Source organism: Achroia grisella, unplaced genomic scaffold (assembly GCF_030625045.1).
Source record: "Achroia grisella isolate CSIRO2021 unplaced genomic scaffold, CSIRO_AGI_Agris_v1 utg452, whole genome shotgun sequence".
NCBI classification, from domain to species: domain Eukaryota; kingdom Metazoa; phylum Arthropoda; class Insecta; order Lepidoptera; family Pyralidae; genus Achroia; species Achroia grisella.
This window is the reverse complement of record NW_026712864.1, coordinates 1,432,142-1,451,459: the sequence shown is the minus strand read 5'-3', so window position 1 is coordinate 1,451,459 and position 19,318 is coordinate 1,432,142. Positions and strand designations below refer to the sequence as shown.

Sequence of the window (19,318 nt, the reverse complement as noted above, 5' to 3'; positions counted from 1 at the left end):
TTAGGCGTAAGTATTGGTTCCTCGTTAAAGAACAGAGGAGCAGCGCTATAATAGCCACGTAACCGTTTATGTGCGTGACTATAAAGATGCAGATAATTATGATTTTACTTTTATCTGCTTGTTGAGAACACATTTCCTTGGATTTATCCCATATATTTGAATGAACATTGACTATTTTATAGTACATTTCACCAATTTTGAATGCACAGCAGAGACACTTTGAGTAGGAAAATGAACTCAACATAACAATAGCAGTAATTCAATTTCGCATGTTATCATATTAAGACTAATGTTAACATTCTACCATAAGAATTATTATTGAAAATAAAAATGTACGACATAATAAATGATATAATAGGTTTAATTTAAAATTATTAAAAATATGTATATATATATAATATTATATTATTACATTGTTATCACTCCATAAAAATATACTACTGTCATCAAGTTTGGTGGGTATGTGACAGGTATACAATAAAACAATAATATTGAACATATGAGATTTTAACATAATTTTACACTTAATTACATCACTTGTTTATAATTAAAAATATTGCGAATGTAAATGCTATTTGGAAAATATGAGTATTAAAAAAGTAATAATTAAAGGATCTAAAGAGATCGATTTGAATGAATATTTAAAGAGAAGAAATAATAATTTGGACAAATGAAGTTGTATGTTGCAGTAATATATACATATACTATATATATATATAGGACACCAGCGTCGTGGCACTTCGTCACAGCATATTCTAGACTATGGAGACTTATTTGGTACAATTAATATTTTATGTCTGTATCAAATAAACATATTTTGTTTCATTCTTTATTCTTTAATATTGGAGTCTGACATAGTCACAAATACACAAACATCAGATAGAGTTTGGGCATGTGTTCAATGTTTAAACATTTGCAATTGCCGACCCGTATCGGTTATTGAACTGGTTATGCATAGTGTGCTCCATTTGCATGTATTCAGCAAGTTCAAGTACTAAGAGAGCACATGTTTGCAAAGCACTATTACACATTAGTAATGAAAGATCTTCCAGCATGAGCTGACCTTTGAAGCCATGCCTGGCGACTGTATAAAATTTTTAACATTTCACATAAATCTTTGAGATTCACTTGAAATAAACAACAATTCAATATTTTAAACCGGTTATAACCGGTTATGTATAAATCGGTAATCTCTTTATATGCGAGACGGAAAACATCTTTAAGTAAATAAAAAGAAATATTAACAATGAACATCATCACATTGTGCACTCGCTTAAGATTAATTGAAAATTTGTAATAACTGTTCTTAAGATAACATCTTAATAACGTAATAATATATACTCTAAATAAACTCGGAAATATCTATAACATATCTATTATATACAGAATATAATAATATATACATAGATATATAAATATATATATATATGTTTACAGAGCCACAGGTTATTACTTTTTCATAAAAAAAAAATACAGAACAATAAATAAGCATAAGTTTAAAATTAGAACAGATCTGCCAGTTACAATAAAAAATAAAAATACATTTATATTGTGATTTGCAACGACGAGTTTGTAATTTCACCAGTCAATTTAAAATTCTATTTTTTTTCTATATATAAAATACAGGGCTGCTTTATTAAAAGTGTTAGCATGAATATCATTATAGTTTTCAATACATAGTAGTAATAATAGGAAAAGAAATTATATTATTCGTACAGAAATAAATAACTATTATAATGTATGTACTTTTATAAAAAAAAATACAATAATTTAAGAGTATTATTGGACGATTTGTGAAAGATGATATTTGATTAAATAAAATAGGCATGTACTTTGGCATCTGTAAAAAATTAAAGGAACTGTTTTTACCCATCTATTGGTGTAATGAGAGTAATATTCTGACATAATATTTAAACTATCAATAATCTATGATCTTAAACTAAACAGGTGTCATGATGGTGTAAAGTCATACTCTGATTAATTGCGATTAATTCAATAAAAATATAAGTAGTAAGTGTATCACTATTTAATAATATATGAAAACATTTTTTATTAACCCGATTAAATTTAATAATATTCGTAATTATGTAGATATTAATAGATTTGTTTAAATATCCAATCTAGGCACATTACAGTTAAGGGCACGAGATAGCAGTCAGGCAGATTTTTTTTTATTTATATTAAATAATTATAATTGGCGGTACTTATAAATATTTGGGGTCTACACAGTCTCTTACCAAATTACACTAAATTATAGTATCATTAATAATCTGCTTTAAATGAACTAGTGACAAAAAGAATAGTTCTATAGAAAAAAAAATATATTTGTGATGCTTAAAATTGAAGCCTTATATTATCGATACAAAGTGGTATGAGTTTACAATTGCCACTTCTCAAATTAGGTAAGACCTTTGAAATAATGTATATTCGTATAATTTTTAATATCAGATCATTGGGACGGCTTTGTTGTAAATAGCATAAAATTTGCAAAATATATTAAATTTCAACTTTTTATATATAAAAGTAGACGCCTGAATTGAAGAAACCATCCATACTAAGTATGCTAGACGCGAAATGTGATATTTGAATTATTTCTAGAACCAACAGTTTTTAAATTAAATTTAGAACTGTGTGTGATTATTAAAAAAAAACAAATTTGCACATCTAGGCCATGTTTATATTTAAACAGAATCAATTTAGTATGTTCTATCTATTGACTCAGAAATAACCTAAACTCAGAAATAGAATATTGAAATTCTGGAATACTATAAAATGTCAACTAGATATTGAGTCTATATCTCTTTTGATGCTACAAACAACTGTAGCGTATACTTTGGTATGGACGGCTACTTAAATTCTTGTAAAGAATATAGTTATAAAGATATTCTAGACATAATTGTGTATAAACTATATAGCCATAAAAAATTAGCCATTAAATTGTAAAAACACTGACATAAGACATACATTTTTTATGTAAAACTACAATGCACGAAATTAGTAGAGACCCAGTAATCCAAGTAAACATTTTTTGTAATGGCCCGAGCAGTCGCCCTGAAAAAAAATATACATAAGATATATAAAAATCATTCATTACTGTAGCATAATTTTAATGTATTACATATGGAAAATTCACATAGCGCCATCTAGTCCCAAGCTAAGCAGAGCGTGTGTTATGAGTACTAGATAACTGATGTAAATACTCAACATTTTTATAAATGTACACATAATATACATAGAAAACATTCAGACCAATTCAAACAATTACATTCATGAATACAAAAGGTTGTACCGTGCGAGTAATAGAACCCGCAACCATGGGAAGTAAAGCGGTGTGCTTAACCAGCAAGGCCGTCAAATTTTAAAACGTGAATGACACGTATAATAGTTCACGAGTGCCAAGACAAACGTCATCTTGTGACAACGAGACACAAAAATGCAATAGTAATAATAAAAATGTATAAATAACAATAATCTGACCTCTATCCAACTGGCGAGGGTTTCCCCGTATTTGTTCTGGAACATGTCCGAGATATCGCCGAGGTCGACCTCGCAACGAGTGACCATGATACGGATGAGCTGCCGGTCGTTGGTCCCGAGACCCTTCATCGACTTATGAAGACGTTCCCCGAAGAATAGCGGCTTATTGCGTACCACTTTCACTGTAAAGATTTATATATTGTAGAGATATTTAATACTAATTAGCGACTTCGTCCTCTGATTTTAGACTAGTTGACTCTCGTAATTTGCTCTGTCTCGAATTTGCAACATTTTACATTGCAGCTCCGTTCCTATAGATCGTAGGATGATATTATATAGCCTATAGCCGTCTATAGTACAAACTTTAACTCTTTATTTTTACTAATACTTAGTATAGATAATATATATTCTAGGTCTCTCCTCGTTATACAATTTATCTTCACGTTAAATTTCAACAAGATATGTTCCGTCATTTACTTGTAAATAGGTCACATACAAACTTCTATTATTAGTAGGTTAGAACTTTTATGGATATGGTGACGGAATAAAAATATAATCGCCACTCCATTTCTCCCCAGGGTGTCGTTTTTTTATTTCTGTCTGACTAGGGTAAATTCATAAATACATTGTCACATGAAGAAGAAAACTAGAAATAAAACCATTTAAAAATATATTAGTTTTTTTATACCGTTTCTTTAAATTAAGAATAATTAAAAAAAAATGCATGAATAAAAAGGAAAAACAGTTCAATAGCGAACATAGGTTTGTCATTTTTATATACAACAACCCATTACATACTACTACATAATATGAACTCTATATAACGAGATAAGACTTCGTAGGAAGTTGTCTGCGTGGGCGCCTCTATCTTATCTATATCAGCCGTCAAGCAGCATGCTTTGTAAGATGTGTTTAGATTATAGCGTGAGATAAGGGAGTGAAATTACAGAATAAGGAAACATGACACCTTAGTTCTCCGGAATAGCAACGCATGAGTAACGCCACGGGATTCCATAATTATGTGATATCCGTGATGTTGCACATGCATGTATATACGTGACCGTTACATTTACATTAGACCGTTATTTATACCATCAGACAGGCTTGTTTACCTTTCCAATTATATAAAAAAAATATGAGAATTTTAATTAGTATAAGAACAAGTTTGCATGATAATAGTAAGCACCCTGCAGTTGGGCATTACTGATTATTATAGATATTTTATCTTGATCTTCTATTCTTTTGGTATACACATAATATAACTCAGCAATTAAAGTTTTTTTTTCGGACTACTCTAATGCTGTTGGCTGTTGCTAGCATTTCATCGGAAGAAGTGCTAGTGCAGACAGAGCGGCTGAAGGCCAACTCCCCTGACTTTAGTCTGAGGTCACCGTTAGGGGTTCGAACCTCCGCTCAGGCCATCGTAATTTCGATCCCCGTTTGAATTGGACGGGGGATCGATTGGAAGGGAAGGCGAGAGCATTAAAGCTGTATTGTAGCGTATTTCGTGATCAACAATAAATAAATATAACAACATAGAAAGTTGAGCCAATCATGCTTGAAACAAGGCCAAATCGACATTTAACTGCTGAAAATCAAATGATTTTGATGACTAGCGCTCTTTCGATCTCTAATAATGTCCGTACGTCATTGTAATTCATGACGCATGATTGACTCAATACGTGTTTTACGCATACCCGCGTAGCGTTTCATGTTTGGCATTACGCAGCGATGTGACGTAATAATGTGACTCATTTATTGTGCAACATAAATAAGCGAGTACAGGTCAGAGCGAGGAACTGTAACATAAGGGAAAATGTGACTGATATCAAATATAACTTTTTCCTTAGTTATACACGCTTCAATTAGACAAAGTATTTTACATGATTTATATACATAATTGTATTGTCATAGTTTTTATTTAAATTCGTCCAGCCGTGATTAATTAACAAATAAACAAAACATAATTAAAAACTTTTACAATTACAACAGCATACTCGGATATTTAACTTTAAGACCTTATTATTATTGTAATAGAGGTGATTTATGACAAACTTCATGTCACGGACGTTTACAATTTTAAGTACAGTATGAAATTTGTGTTTACTGCCTTGATTAACTTTGAAAGGTCATGAACTCATGAATTCGAGTCTTGCCGACACAAAAAACTTCTGGTCCAATATATACTTCTAAACGTCTCTTCAGTTATAGAAACACCGATAAAAATCCATACTAATCCGAGAGACAGCGGATTCTAATATACCCCCGGTGCATGTCAAATATTGCATTTGCCGCGTCAACATTTCAATGCCTCTGGCTATTCAAACTGAGATAACAATAGTGAAGGAAGGTACATATATATATTATTATATCATCCGTCACTGCCTGTACACGTACACTTAGCTTACAATATCAGCAAGATTATCTAATATATGTAAAAGTAAATAAATTATTGTTTTATTGATTATTAACAATGTTATTACTCAAGATAATCTGATATGTTGTGAATTACTTATTTGGATAAGGAGTTATATTTCGAACGATATTATTGGAAAAAATGATTATTGTACAAGATAAGATATCCACACTGTTTACAAACTATATGCTAATAAAGTGTAAAAAGTACTATGAAAGAATTGACTTCTCATCTTAAGTTCTCTAAAACCTAAAATAACAAAACTTTGCACAAATTTCAGTACCACTGAGTTAAAATATTTAATAACTAAATCTTATTGTTAATTAGTTATTTACGGGCCAACTAGTTATTCTGTTAATTTTCTTCCTTGATAAAAAGAAGTGAAGATTATTAATATTAAAAACAAACGCAAAGCAATATTTAAAATTAGAACACGTTCCGAGACCACGATGTAAGGTCACGAGGCCGTAATGTTATTAAGTAACTTACCAATAACTCTCAGCGCCTTTTCAAGGTCCCAAGAGAACTCTGCCTTGATGACGTCATCGATGTCATATCCATAACTTTTGCGACATTTCTTATTAAAAACTTATTTCTTTGATAAACGAAGCAAACATTTCTTAAAAATATGAACAGCATATGTAAACAGTACTTAAAATAAGAACTCGTTCCGAAATTATGACTATGTAAAGTCATGGGGCCGTAATATTATTAAGTAACTTACCAATAGCTCTCAGTGCCTTTTCAAGGTCACCGGAGAACTCTGCCTTGATGGCGTCATCGATGTCGTGTCCGGTTAAGAAGTGGTACTCTTGGAAGATGGCCGCCAACTGTGGAAACGAGCGGGAACACAGCACCGCGTTGAAAACGGACTCGTCGGTCCCCAAACGAAGCTCACCTGGAAATATGATTTGTTCATTTTCAACTGCAATCAAGTTTTTGGACTAAAACTGAGCCTGCCAAAATTTCTAAAAGCAGCCTAAGTGACTCCTCGTAACATTAGCTATCTGCAAGTGAAAGTCGCGTTAAAATCGGTTCAGCCCTTTCAGACAAACACTTTTTTAAATATATTATTTAGTGAAAATCTATTTATTTTAAATTACAAACCCATTTCAATTTTATTTATTTGTATAGATTTTATACAAATCCTGTACCACGGGGTCACTTTATCAATATATCATAGTAACAATGGTACAATGAAAAATTATTTTCATTTCATCTGTTAAAAAAAGTAAGCGTCATCAGCGAACACATAAAAACTACTTATCACTCACCAGCTTGGAGCAAGCTCCTTGCGTCTTCCCTTGCCTTTTCTTGATCCACATGGAACTCTTCAGATCTATTTCCCTGAAATTTTAATACGAAAATATAAACATAAATAAGTTAAGTCTATACATTGGCATAGTGATCGTAATTTCGTATCGTATTTAACTATATTTCAACCAGCAAATGTCACAACAGAAATAGTGATGTCAGCGGGAACGATTCTAAACTACAATGCATTCTCTAAAAGTAACTTTAATTTTACAATAATTAACGAAACTCTTTAATACGAAATAAATTATAATAATGTTTTTGTAGTAAAAATCTAAACTTAAAATTCATAGCGCTAACAATATTATCTGACAGCACAAAGGTTGATTGCGTTGCGGTTTCTATGGTGATTGTCGCATGCCTAATCCTTGTTAATATGTATTTTTATTTATTATATGTGTATTGTTCACTCTTCTTGTTCATTCTTCTTGGGTTCCGAATGAAGAGATAGAATAAAAAAAATATGACCATTCTAAAGAGTTTATATTAAGTTTATTTGAATAAAGATTATTTCTATTTCTAGTAAGCGAATATATAAAAAAAATATAGTATAAATCACGGGAATTTACCGTTTTATTTATACGTTACGTTTTATTTTTATTGAGTAGCTATGATATATCTTTAATTTGTTTCAAGATTGAAATTTAACTTATAAAGAATATTTAGATGACGCTTCTATGTAAATCCATGTCACTATATTATCATCAAACAGTGTACACGGTCGAGCAATCATTAACTCACCATACACAAAGATGTCATTAGCCTCTTGAAATTTCCTGATGTGTCACCACGCAAGTCATCTTCCAAGAAATTCCCGTACACTTGAAAATAAAACATTACGATAAAACAACATATATTTGAGTGGTTTACTATTAGGTTATTTTTAATACACGAAGTCATCTTGAAGATGATTCCACAATGTGGTTTGGCACCACACTGTGGAATCACCTTCCAGCAATGGTATTTCTGAATCGATATCATATTTAAAACTTCAAGGAAAGAGCTTATTCCTTCTTAAAATGCCGGCAACGTACTTGCATTTCCCCTGGTGTTGCGGGTGCTCATGGGCAAAGGTAATCACTTACCATCAGATGAGCCGCAAGCTCGTTTGTACTTTGTGCTATAAAAAAAGACACTGCCTACTTGAAAATAGTTTAGGAGCTTAAATAATTAATACTACTATTATTTTTCAGAAGTTTATTTATTTAATTTATAAGCTACCCGTTACCCGATACATTATTTGCGTTTTTTAAATTAAAATAAATAAAACTAACCTAAGTTACTCCTTATAACATAAGCTATCGAATGAAATTAATATCAAAATTAGCGCAGCCCATTTAGATATTATCAAAAACAAGCAGGTAGACAGGCAGACATACAAATAAATATTTTTTTGACGTAATAACCAGAAAAGAAAAGTTGTAAAATTAAAATCACAAAGTTTTCATTTTAATTTTGTACATATACCTATATGTATACATTATGTATGTAATTAGTTAACTTAGTAGTAAACAAGTAAAATGTGAATAAATTTGTTGTTAAATTTATTCACATTTGTAATGTAAATTGTTCAATAGTGCCGGCGCAATAATCTTTAGTAGAAATTAAATTAGAAATAAAAAGATATTTCCTTCGGTGGTTCATTCAGATATTGAGGTAGTGCTGTCGGAGTTTCATGCCTACTGATGGTTATTATATGTAAAGTAAACTAGCTTCGGCCCGTTATCACGTCCCCATGACATAGTAAAATATAACTTCTATTCTTCATAGCCCAAAATATGAAATCGGACGATTTCATATTTTGTCACGATAGATCGTGTATACCACATTCATTTAGCCTTTACGGCGCCAAGTAACTAATAACAATCCCACTTTCACATTCTTACTATTAGGATGAACAAAAATATTCTACTTATTATTCTCACGTACGATTGTACACTCAGTAGTTCTGCTAATAGAACTCTAATTTGCACTCGCATAAATCACGAAAAGCGAAAAATTAGCATTGCCACATTAACACTATTGAGTAACCACTGCATGAATGAAAGAAAAATCTTTATTGTTTCCCTTAAGATCCTTAAGGCCCTCACTAGACACTGGAACTTGAATAAACAAATGGCAAACCTAGGCACAACAAAAATCTGCAGATTTTGCCAAGCTGAATAGGGTACCCTCACTACACCATCCTATGTTGTTGAATTCCACTTATGCGTAAACGAAATATCTCCTTTGAAATGTTTATACTCTAAACTGAGGAGATAAAAACCATCGCTCCTAAAAAATATCCTTCACATAAATGCAATAACAATTGATCTATGTAGATCGCAGTGCTACAGGTCTAAGTATATGACAATAGCCTAAACCTCCCAATAAAAATATAAAAAAAAAACCCTCAAGATAGATTATATTAAAAAAATAAAACATAGTAAGGACAATAAAACAAGGTAAGGAGTGGGAACAAATTTAGATATTTAGTCACATTACTATAAAATGAAATATTAGAAAGAAAAAACTATCAATAAACAATTATTATTAAATTATATTGTTCTAATAATTAATAACAGTTTCGTGACGGTTAAGAAATAAACCTCGGACAGTTTTATTTGTACACCTCAAGATGATACAAAGTGGATAAAGTTAGGTTGGTTAGGCCGTCGTGGAAAATATACGTGGATCGCGTAGAGATCAGCCTAACTTAGTACATTACTACACTAGGCCTTTAGTAACTAGCTTCCATTACTAACAATCCCCTACACCATTATATCATAGTTAAAAGCAATTTTTGCAACAAAATCTTAAATTATCATTGCTTTAATCGAGTAAAGAATGAGAATAGAACGTATAAATTTAGCCTCTAGTCTCGGAAACAATTCATTAGAAACAAGATCACGCAACCAAGGACGTATTGTTCTGAGAATGCGTCGTTTCAGTCATCTACCTGCTCTTCATATCATTTAAAATCTGATACTGTAAACGACTAGATCCGGAATTTGTTACTTAGTTATGTATATCATATTCGAGGTTGTCGTAGGACCAATTCATATAAACGACAAATTAAAAAGAAAAAAATTGTTAATTAATTCTATACTTTAAATAAACTTTTTACGGAAAGTGGTGTACACAGAAACAATCCTATCCTATATTTCCTCCTATTTTTTATTAGTCCTTTATTTCAAACCAGGGGAACCGGCTACTTCGTACCCGTGTACATTTATAGATCTATTGATGGTACACACGACAAAAATACATAAAGTATGTATCTATACGGCGCCATTCATTATTTGATTAATTAATTGTAGGTGGCATACAGAAAAAATCCACCAAAATTATTGTCATATTTGTGGAGAAATTTCAAAAATTTTCACAAGCCTATATGTTGAAGTACTTATATTTGATAAAGACACTTACTAATTTATTAAAGTACCAAATTAATAAAGTGAAGACTACCGAAAATATTTTCTTATATTTTTAACGTCGTATGAGAGCAAAGAGTGAGCGCTGTGTAAATTTAGGTTTTTCACCTCAACAATAATGAGTCAGTTAGAACTGACAACATTTATAGAACTATTTTATATCTAATATATGAAATACAACAGTAGAATTGGGTATGTTACATAAATGATAGCTATAGCGATAATAGTCATTTACAATATTTAATCAAATAACTTTATACTAACGGGCTATACTATTATAATTGACAAAATTGTATTATTTGTATTATATTTGTATTTATATCAATATTTATTGATCTTTTGAAGTTGAGGAAAACACTCAGAATATTCAGTAAGTATTCTTGGTACTGTTTTATATATAACATTCCTAAATAATGTTAAGTGGCTATAATGGACGTTATCAATATGTTAGGTACCACTTATTAACACGAAACCGCGTCGACAATATTGACAATATGTACTAAAAGCAAATATTTGATGTACAACGCTATTATCAAGTGTAACCAGGAGTATCTTATGTAGATAAGTGTGTAGGTATTAGAAACATAAAGAAAGTAACAAAAAATATTCGGTCACAATTTTAAAGTACTTGAACGAAATTTTGGTACACAGATGATCTATATTTTAGATTAACACATATAATACTTATAATCTTAGACCCAATGTACAGTAATGTACTGAATCTGGGCGAAATCACAGCAGGCCTCTGCTTGACATATTTTTCTACTTAATATAAAGAAATGTATCTTACATTTTAGAATGTTATACCCGAGTACTGTTTAAATAATGTAAGTATTAAATAGTTTTAAGTTAAAAGTTGTATATCTTTGATTTTGCAAATTATAAAACTAATATAAGTTGGCGTTCATTTAAGAACAAAATGTCTGAAAATATTACACTAATAATACGTTATTGATTGGCTTAAAGTTTAAATATTTAAGGAAAGTGTTTATAATTGCATTAACTACTGTAATTTAGTTCATTGTATATCATGTTACAATCTTAAACAAATATAAACTAAAAACGTGGGAAATAATATAATGTACTTACTAGCTGTGTAAGCCTGCTTGATGACCTGGATCTCGTGGTTGGACATTGTGCACATAACTTCAATTAGTACATCTTCGTCGGTGCCAATGCCCGAGGTGGCGTCATGGAGTTCCTTAGCGTAGAATTGGGGCAGTGGAGTCATCAGTGCCACAATGAGATCCTCAAACTTGCCACTCGTCTCACTCTTCAAATCGGAGATGAGATCCTGACAAGGAAAATGAGTATTAAATTTCAATTACTTAAGATCTTAGTTTCTTTAGGATATGCCTCAATGAAGTAAAGTTTCTTGCCAGTTTCTTTCCCACTGACTGCTTGCTGAATTGTCACTCATACAATATCTTACGACGATTAATTAGACACGTATTAATACGACGATATCTTAGAAATTTAAACTTTTTTCTTTAATTTTTATTATCAATTTCTATTTTTTATACCTTGTTATTAGTAGTAATACCAATAGTAGACATTTATGTGTGCTAGTAGCTATTTATTGCTAACATATGTAATACTATGTATAATTTCATATGACTTATTTTTCAATACAAGTTTAATTTGTCAATAGTAGTCATATATTTTTAACATTGCCTATTGGTTTTTGTGAAATATGTGTCAATTCCATTATTGTTATTAATTCAAAATAATGGCATGACCCGGATCGAGTATGTGGTAATATGCGCCTACATACACACCCACGTACGTTGATAACAGTGAGTAAATTGTTACGGTAATAAACCCATATGTGGTAGCAAAGTTGTTCACGCTTTTCAACCTTATGGCCATGCCTTAGGTCGGCGCCAGACATCGCAACGAATACTCAAACGACAAAATCACAATGTATAGCACATAATTAGCTTAGAGCTTGTGTGAGCAAAGTTTGAACCAACATTTGCAATGCAAACATTGCTATGGGTACATTAAAACAGCCCAATGTCAAATAAGTGCATAAGATATGGTGCATATTTTAGTAGTAGTAAACTTTCTGCATGTACAGTACATGCAGAAAGTTAACTACTACTAAAAATAAAGCGCACAATTGTTTGAATGAGTGCGAGCAATCTGTCAAAAGGTCTAATGTGTTAAAGCCATGTTTGGCGCCAGGCGACAAATGTCTCAAGCACACTTTAATTTATATAATCAACCTGCAAAAACAAATAGTTGCACATTTGCCAAAGGTCCTATCAGCCGAAAAACAGTGCTCTTTTGGACAGTTGGTTTATGACATATTTTCGTACGTGATATTTAATACTAACGGACCGAATCGCTGTATGCGTCCACACGTATAAGTGGCGTCAAGTCAGCTGTAATTACATTACCTAGTAGTCCCATACGGCGATACGCCATGCATAACGACAGTTAGTCTGACTAGAAATTACAAATCACAATAACCGGAGGAAATAAACACGGTAAACTGAATCAAGGACAAATTTAAAACATAATAGGTTTACAAACGGCCACTTTTCCTTCTTCACATTAAGGATAATGGAAGATTTTATATATCTTACTAATATTATAAACGTGGAAATTTGCGAGTATGGATGGATGTTTGTTACTGTTTCACGTAAAAACTACGGAATAGACTTTGATGAAACTTTACAGTAATATAGCTTATACACCAGAATCACACATAGGCCATAAATTTAATGAGGGTGAAAGCACGGGCACAACTAGTATATATAAAAAAAAAATATTCAGCCGCGCTATCCATGAATTGCAGTCTATGTTACTCAATTATAATGCAACATATAGTTGCAAAAAAAATCTATCAAGTTTTAAAGAAACGCCTAAAATCTGTGTACATTAGTTTAAGAAACCTGGCTCAGGAAATAATTCTAAGTAGATTCGAAGTACTTGCGTCATAAAATACATTATTAAAATGTAAGAAATTGGAGTAAAAAGGCCATACATGGCTTTGTTGCAGACAATTATGAAATAAAAACATTATACGGAATGTGTGTCACATATTCCCTAGAAAAAATTTAATGCACCGTGAAGTATGCAAAATGTATAGTACTACAACTAACAAACCTTTTTAACATAAATATAATGTTAGAAGAGCGGTGGTCAAAGGCGAATACTCCAAAAATTTTACGATTTTTAACCACATATCTGATGTTGTCTTAGAAAAATTATGATCTTGACATGAGGATGTTTGAATGGGTATTATTTGAATTTGAATTTTGAATGGCTTTATTGCAGTCAAAGACACCATCTAAGTAGAATTGAGAAACTTTTAGAATAATTATTTTATTCTCTTTATTAATGAGAACGGTATAATAAATATGCTGCTCCTATATAGGACGGAAGATAAGGAATTATTTGTAATGAGGACCAGTGCCCCAATTGCTAATAATGTACCATGTCAGCTCAACCTCTACGCAGTCCTGATTGACCCATTCCTATTATCCTCTACTGGTGCCAGTGTATACTGTCACCGGGCAGGCAGGTGAACAATTTCATATTAATGCATAAAAAAACCAGTTACGTACTTTGTCACATTTTTTAGATATCGCAGTTTTTTAATTGTGTGAAAAAAATTATTTAAGAGTATTTGAATAATTTAAGCATTTAATAAAAATATTCTCTAATATTTTAAAAAGTGCTGTGGTTTCAGAAGTTATTCTCTAGATACAAAATTGCCAAAAACTACTGTTTTGTTATATTGTATTGTTTTATCTGTTTGGTGTTCTCGAAATGTATCATGGTCTATGTTAACATCATTTTCCGCTGTTTTACAATTAATATACCGGTAATCAGATATGTTCATACTGTTATCTGATAGTGATGGCTCTTTTGTCGTGGCTCGACATGATTTCATATTTATTGTATATAATGTCTCGTCGACTTTTTTTAGTTAGTCTCTGTTTAATCAGGATTATTTTATTTACGATTATGGAATGTCCTATGAAAATCTATCATCAGCACTAAAACTTTAGTACATAATTTAAAATTTAAGGTTTAGTTCATATTAGTTATCTTATTAAAAATATTTCTTCCAACTATTTCTAAACGAGGTAATTCAATTATATCAATGAACATCAGTCACGTATAGGGGATTAAATAATGATTGGTTTAATATCTAATACTCGTAGTCATGACTTACCTTCCCATACAGTGTCTTGAATTCGAAAGCGATGCGCAAACGCTGCTCATTGCTGCGTCTCGTCAGAACTTGTATAATTGCTTTCTCGTCTGTGCCGAAGCCTTTCATAGCCTTCCGCAATACCGCAGCATCCTCACGAGGATCGAAAGGATTGACTGGCACCACGGTGGGTTTGGACTGCAAAAATATTAAAATTTTAATATTGGGCACCCACACAATAACTCATAATGCGGATATGTTTATGAATAGTAACAAGTTTCTTGTAAGTTTCATATGTCTTTTACCTAATCTACGCTGGTAAATTAAAAACATTGTTTTTATTATAAACATATCACTGTTGAACATGGATCAGCACAAAGCATTATTTTAATGCATAAATTAATTTGTTTTCAGCGTATAATTGAAACAATCAAAATGAATAAAAAGAACAATAAAATTTTGACGCCTGGTGGCCTGTAGTCTTAACATTGTGGGCCCCAAGCAGAAGGGTAGTTTAAACGATATGATTTTCATCAGATTTAAGTAAAATAAATATATACCTAAAAATATACCCTTTTGTCAACATTATTATGAGTCCAACCCTTGGCATGCTTAATACATTTCTCTGAGTATAACTGATTCTAAATTGGCAGATCTTTTATTCTTTGTTGATTATCATGGGTATTTCCATTATCTGAATCAATCAAAATATGAACTGATATATAAAAATTTTGGTTGTCGGTGAGATTCAAACTTCTATAAATCGGGATAGTGAACCACTAGACTACATCTCTAAAAGAACGCTCGTAAAATTCTATGATAGTCCTATTGTGTATTGTATTCGAAATGTATTAGAAAGACGCCGACGTTTCTAGGAATATAGTGAATAAAAAGCTACAACATACTATCAGATATATAAACTATAATTTAATAGCAATTATAAAAACGTGACTTTGAAATGAGATGGTAATTTAAATACTACACATAATATAATAGACAATAGTAGTATGCAGATTAACTACAGTCAGTACTTTTGCAGTAAATATTTTGCATATTACATATATGAAAACCGGAAACATGTATGTTATCTACATGGCGATTAATTCTGTCGCACCATTGTTTTTATCCATGTCCTGGAATGCAATCTAGTAAAACGACAGTGTTATTCATAGTTTTGCTTACGAATTGACATATATTTCATAAAGAACATTCACAAATAAAATGAATATATTTACATCCTATTTTAATAATAGGGTGTACTTAGATTGATCAAATTTTATTAGGTAAGGTCGTGCGAGATTTTCGAACGTATAAAATTAATATTTAAAAGAAACAACTAGCCTTTCGCCGACAAGCAGATAAAAAGTAGCTAGGTATAGCTTTAACTGTACAGAACGAAAAGCAACAATGAAACATAAATACCGTATAACGAAACGATTTGAGCCCACGCCGTAGGCCAATTGTTGCTCTATATGCACTGCGCATACTTGAATTTGATGTTACAGAGGACATATTAATTTATAAATCCGAAGTCCCCACAGATTTAGACGATGATCATCAAACGGTACAGTACAGTCACATCACTTTTGTACACCATGAGTTCGAACTATCAAGGTATGTGAAGGTGAGAATGTAGGCTTTTAGATCTCTCCACATCCATTGTAGTGGAGACCAATGCCAAGACTGAATTGTTGCTTACTGCGACACACGAAGTGAGCATAACAATGTAATTGCAGCGAAACGTTCCTTGAATAGATTCACGTAAGTACTGGACCAGCCTTCTATATTATTTTAGTTGTTATCTGTACGTGGAATAAAATTGCCGTTTCTCTGTACATATAACGGTTTTAAAAAAATTTGGGAATGAGAGAAGGCAAGAAATTCAGCAGCGTGATATTCAAGATTCATCGTAACTGGTGATAACCTACACAATGATGTGCTTTTATTAAATGCTTGGACACAAAAATATAAGCACCCTGTAGCCTGTGCCGTATTTCTAAGATATGATATTTATGGATATGGAACAGCAGCATATTTTATAATTTGATAGATAAGGATGCATAGTGACAATCGCACATTAAATTTCAACAGACACATACACTAGTTGGACACTAATTAACTGATATACAATTTCTAACTATCCTGTATAAGCTATAACACTATACTATTGAATAGGAACCATTCCTATTCCAGTTATTGATTGATACAACTGATAATGTAGGATTAGGAATCTTTTTCTCAGTCTTACACTTGATTTCTAGATATAAATATTCCTTTCTAAAAATAAAATGTTTTAGAAAATATATTTTTTTATCTTAAATATGATAAATTCCTTAAAAACTACATTAAATATTTTAAAATATATGTCACTTTGCAAATAGGGTTCGAAGAAATTTAATATCAATCTAATATTAATTACAAAATTATATATTCATTTGAAATTTTATTCATGAAAGAGAAGAAAAAAGTACATAAAAATGCCACAAAAAATTAACTAACTAATGTATTATTCTTTAAACATCCACTGATACATCTTCGACCACATAATCACGAGTTGCATTATATTACAAGGACACACAAGTTTACGGATGATAATATCTAGTTATCTGATACTAGACCAAGAAATTTCTGTACAGACTAAACAGACAATTGTCTTTTACAATTATTTCAATATTATGCTTAAACAAAATCATTGGTACAACTCTAATAGTGAAATATTTGTTACAACAGCTCTGAATATCAGAATTGTTAATACTAAATGTCATATTATTGTTTCTTTAAGCCACTAACAAAATGTAGATATATTTATTATATACCAGGATAATAAATATATATACATACATTATAATTTTCTAAAAATTATTGTCCAAATAATTTACAAAATATTTCATTATTATAATAATACATTGGACTAACCCAAGTAACAGTTATGACAGTATGTAATAATACATAGTAAATATTTAGTATTTGCTATTATCAGATACTATCACAATTGTTACATTAAATGGGGCAGTCCAATTGTTGCTGTAAAGTGGATAAATTCTCATGTAAACTTTTTGTTATCATGTTTGTTTGGAAATATTTCAAGTAAGATAACATTCAAGTCAGTCAAGCTATAATAGTTACTTACTACTAATTAAAAAAATATAAATATTGTGAAATTAAAGCTATGCATAATGATTGAAAATATAACCCTTTGTGCAGCACTAAAGTGTATTAAAATGAAATAACCAAACCACATTTGTTTATAAAGTAAACAGGCAATACTTACATTAGGTTGTATAGTATGTTAAATATTTTTTGTTGTTACAATTTATGCAGATGTTTCGCTTATCACAAATAAGAATATTAAATACAATGAATATAGATAAATTAATGATAGTCAAATGAATAAATGTTAAATGGATCCTGAAGGAACAATGTTTGAACAGGTTCGAAATTGAATTAGCAAATATATATTATTCCCTCTTTCAATTCTGAAGTGTAATGGCAAAATTTATTGAAATAGCCAAGTTAAACATACCTTTGGTGTGTCAGGCACATGTCCCGAGGAGACACTGTATAACTGCTGACTTTGAACAGGTGTATGACCATGCGGTGGATATCCTTGATATTGGCTGGACTGATGGTGTGGTTGACTTGGTTGAGGATAACTACCAGGTTGGGCATAAGCAGATTGAGCAGGGTAACCAGATTGAGCTGGTTGAGGATACCCAGATTGAGCAGTTTGTGGGTACCCTGCAGACGGATAGCCTTGAGCAGTATTTGGTTGTGGATAACCCTGACTAGGCTGAGGGTATGGCTGACTTGATGGAAAACCAGAGGTGGATTGTGGGTAACCACCTGACTGTGGGTATCCAGGTTGCGTGTTAGGATATCCAGATTGTGGTGCCGGATAACCCATTGTAGGGAATCCCGACATAGGCATTGGGTTACCGAAAGATTGTGGGGCCGAGTTGCTAAATCCAATATTGTGTAGATATTGTTGACGTGGGTATGGCGATTGACCCTTGAAATGAAAGGAAAATGCACGTCAATGATCCATTATTGTATCGAATATTTTTTCCTTTGTGATAAACAAAACTTAGTAAGCAAATTAATAAAAATATAAAAGCAATTCTTGAACATCACTTACTTGTTGATAAGGATTCATTTTCTTCTAAAAACGTGAAATTCGGATGAAAACAGGTAATTTAGGTCGCTAACTGTGTAGATACCCACTGACACTTTTTATCGATTCTAGGAAAGTTCACTATACTGCACTTACAGGAAATACACTAAATGTAATTCAATGAATGGGAATTTTATTAAACGTGCCTTCTACTTATATGAAGCAAGACAACACAAGACAAATTCACAGAGTAATATCTCTCTAATCTGTGGAGAGCAGTGTCACTATATAATAACCACAAACTATAAAGATGCTAAAGCATGAAAAACTGCAAAACAGAAACAGTTAACAGTTAAAAACTAGCCACACTGGCCTATCTAGTCTAGCCAATGGTCATGAATAAAGCATTATTAAAAAAA

The 19,318-nt window shown here is 31.5% G+C and overlaps 1 protein-coding gene across 3 annotated transcripts; it reads right to left on the bottom strand.

Annotated features, from left to right (window-relative positions):
* Positions 1-1,413: 1,413 nt before the first annotated feature.
* On the bottom strand, positions 1,414-19,302 carry LOC131845082 (annexin B9-like). Of its 3 annotated transcripts, XM_059194101.1 has the most exons (9): positions 18,924-19,302; positions 18,312-18,797; positions 14,810-14,986; positions 11,710-11,914; positions 7,949-8,028; positions 7,168-7,240; positions 6,618-6,791; positions 3,478-3,659; positions 1,414-3,051 (listed from the first exon to the last, which is right to left on the bottom strand). In XM_059194101.1, the coding sequence occupies exons 1-9, from the start codon at positions 18,939-18,941 to the stop codon at positions 2,995-2,997; spliced, it is 1,452 nt and encodes a 483-aa protein (XP_059050084.1). In that variant the 5' UTR covers positions 18,942-19,302; the 3' UTR covers positions 1,414-2,994. The 3 variants fall into 3 exon arrangements, with proteins under 3 accessions (XP_059050084.1, XP_059050086.1, XP_059050085.1); XM_059194103.1 differs by lacking the exon at positions 18,312-18,797 and having other exon boundaries at positions 18,924-19,295; XM_059194102.1 differs by lacking the exons at positions 18,312-18,797; positions 18,924-19,302 and adding an exon at positions 16,211-16,428.
* Between the last annotated feature and the right edge of the window lie 16 nt (positions 19,303-19,318).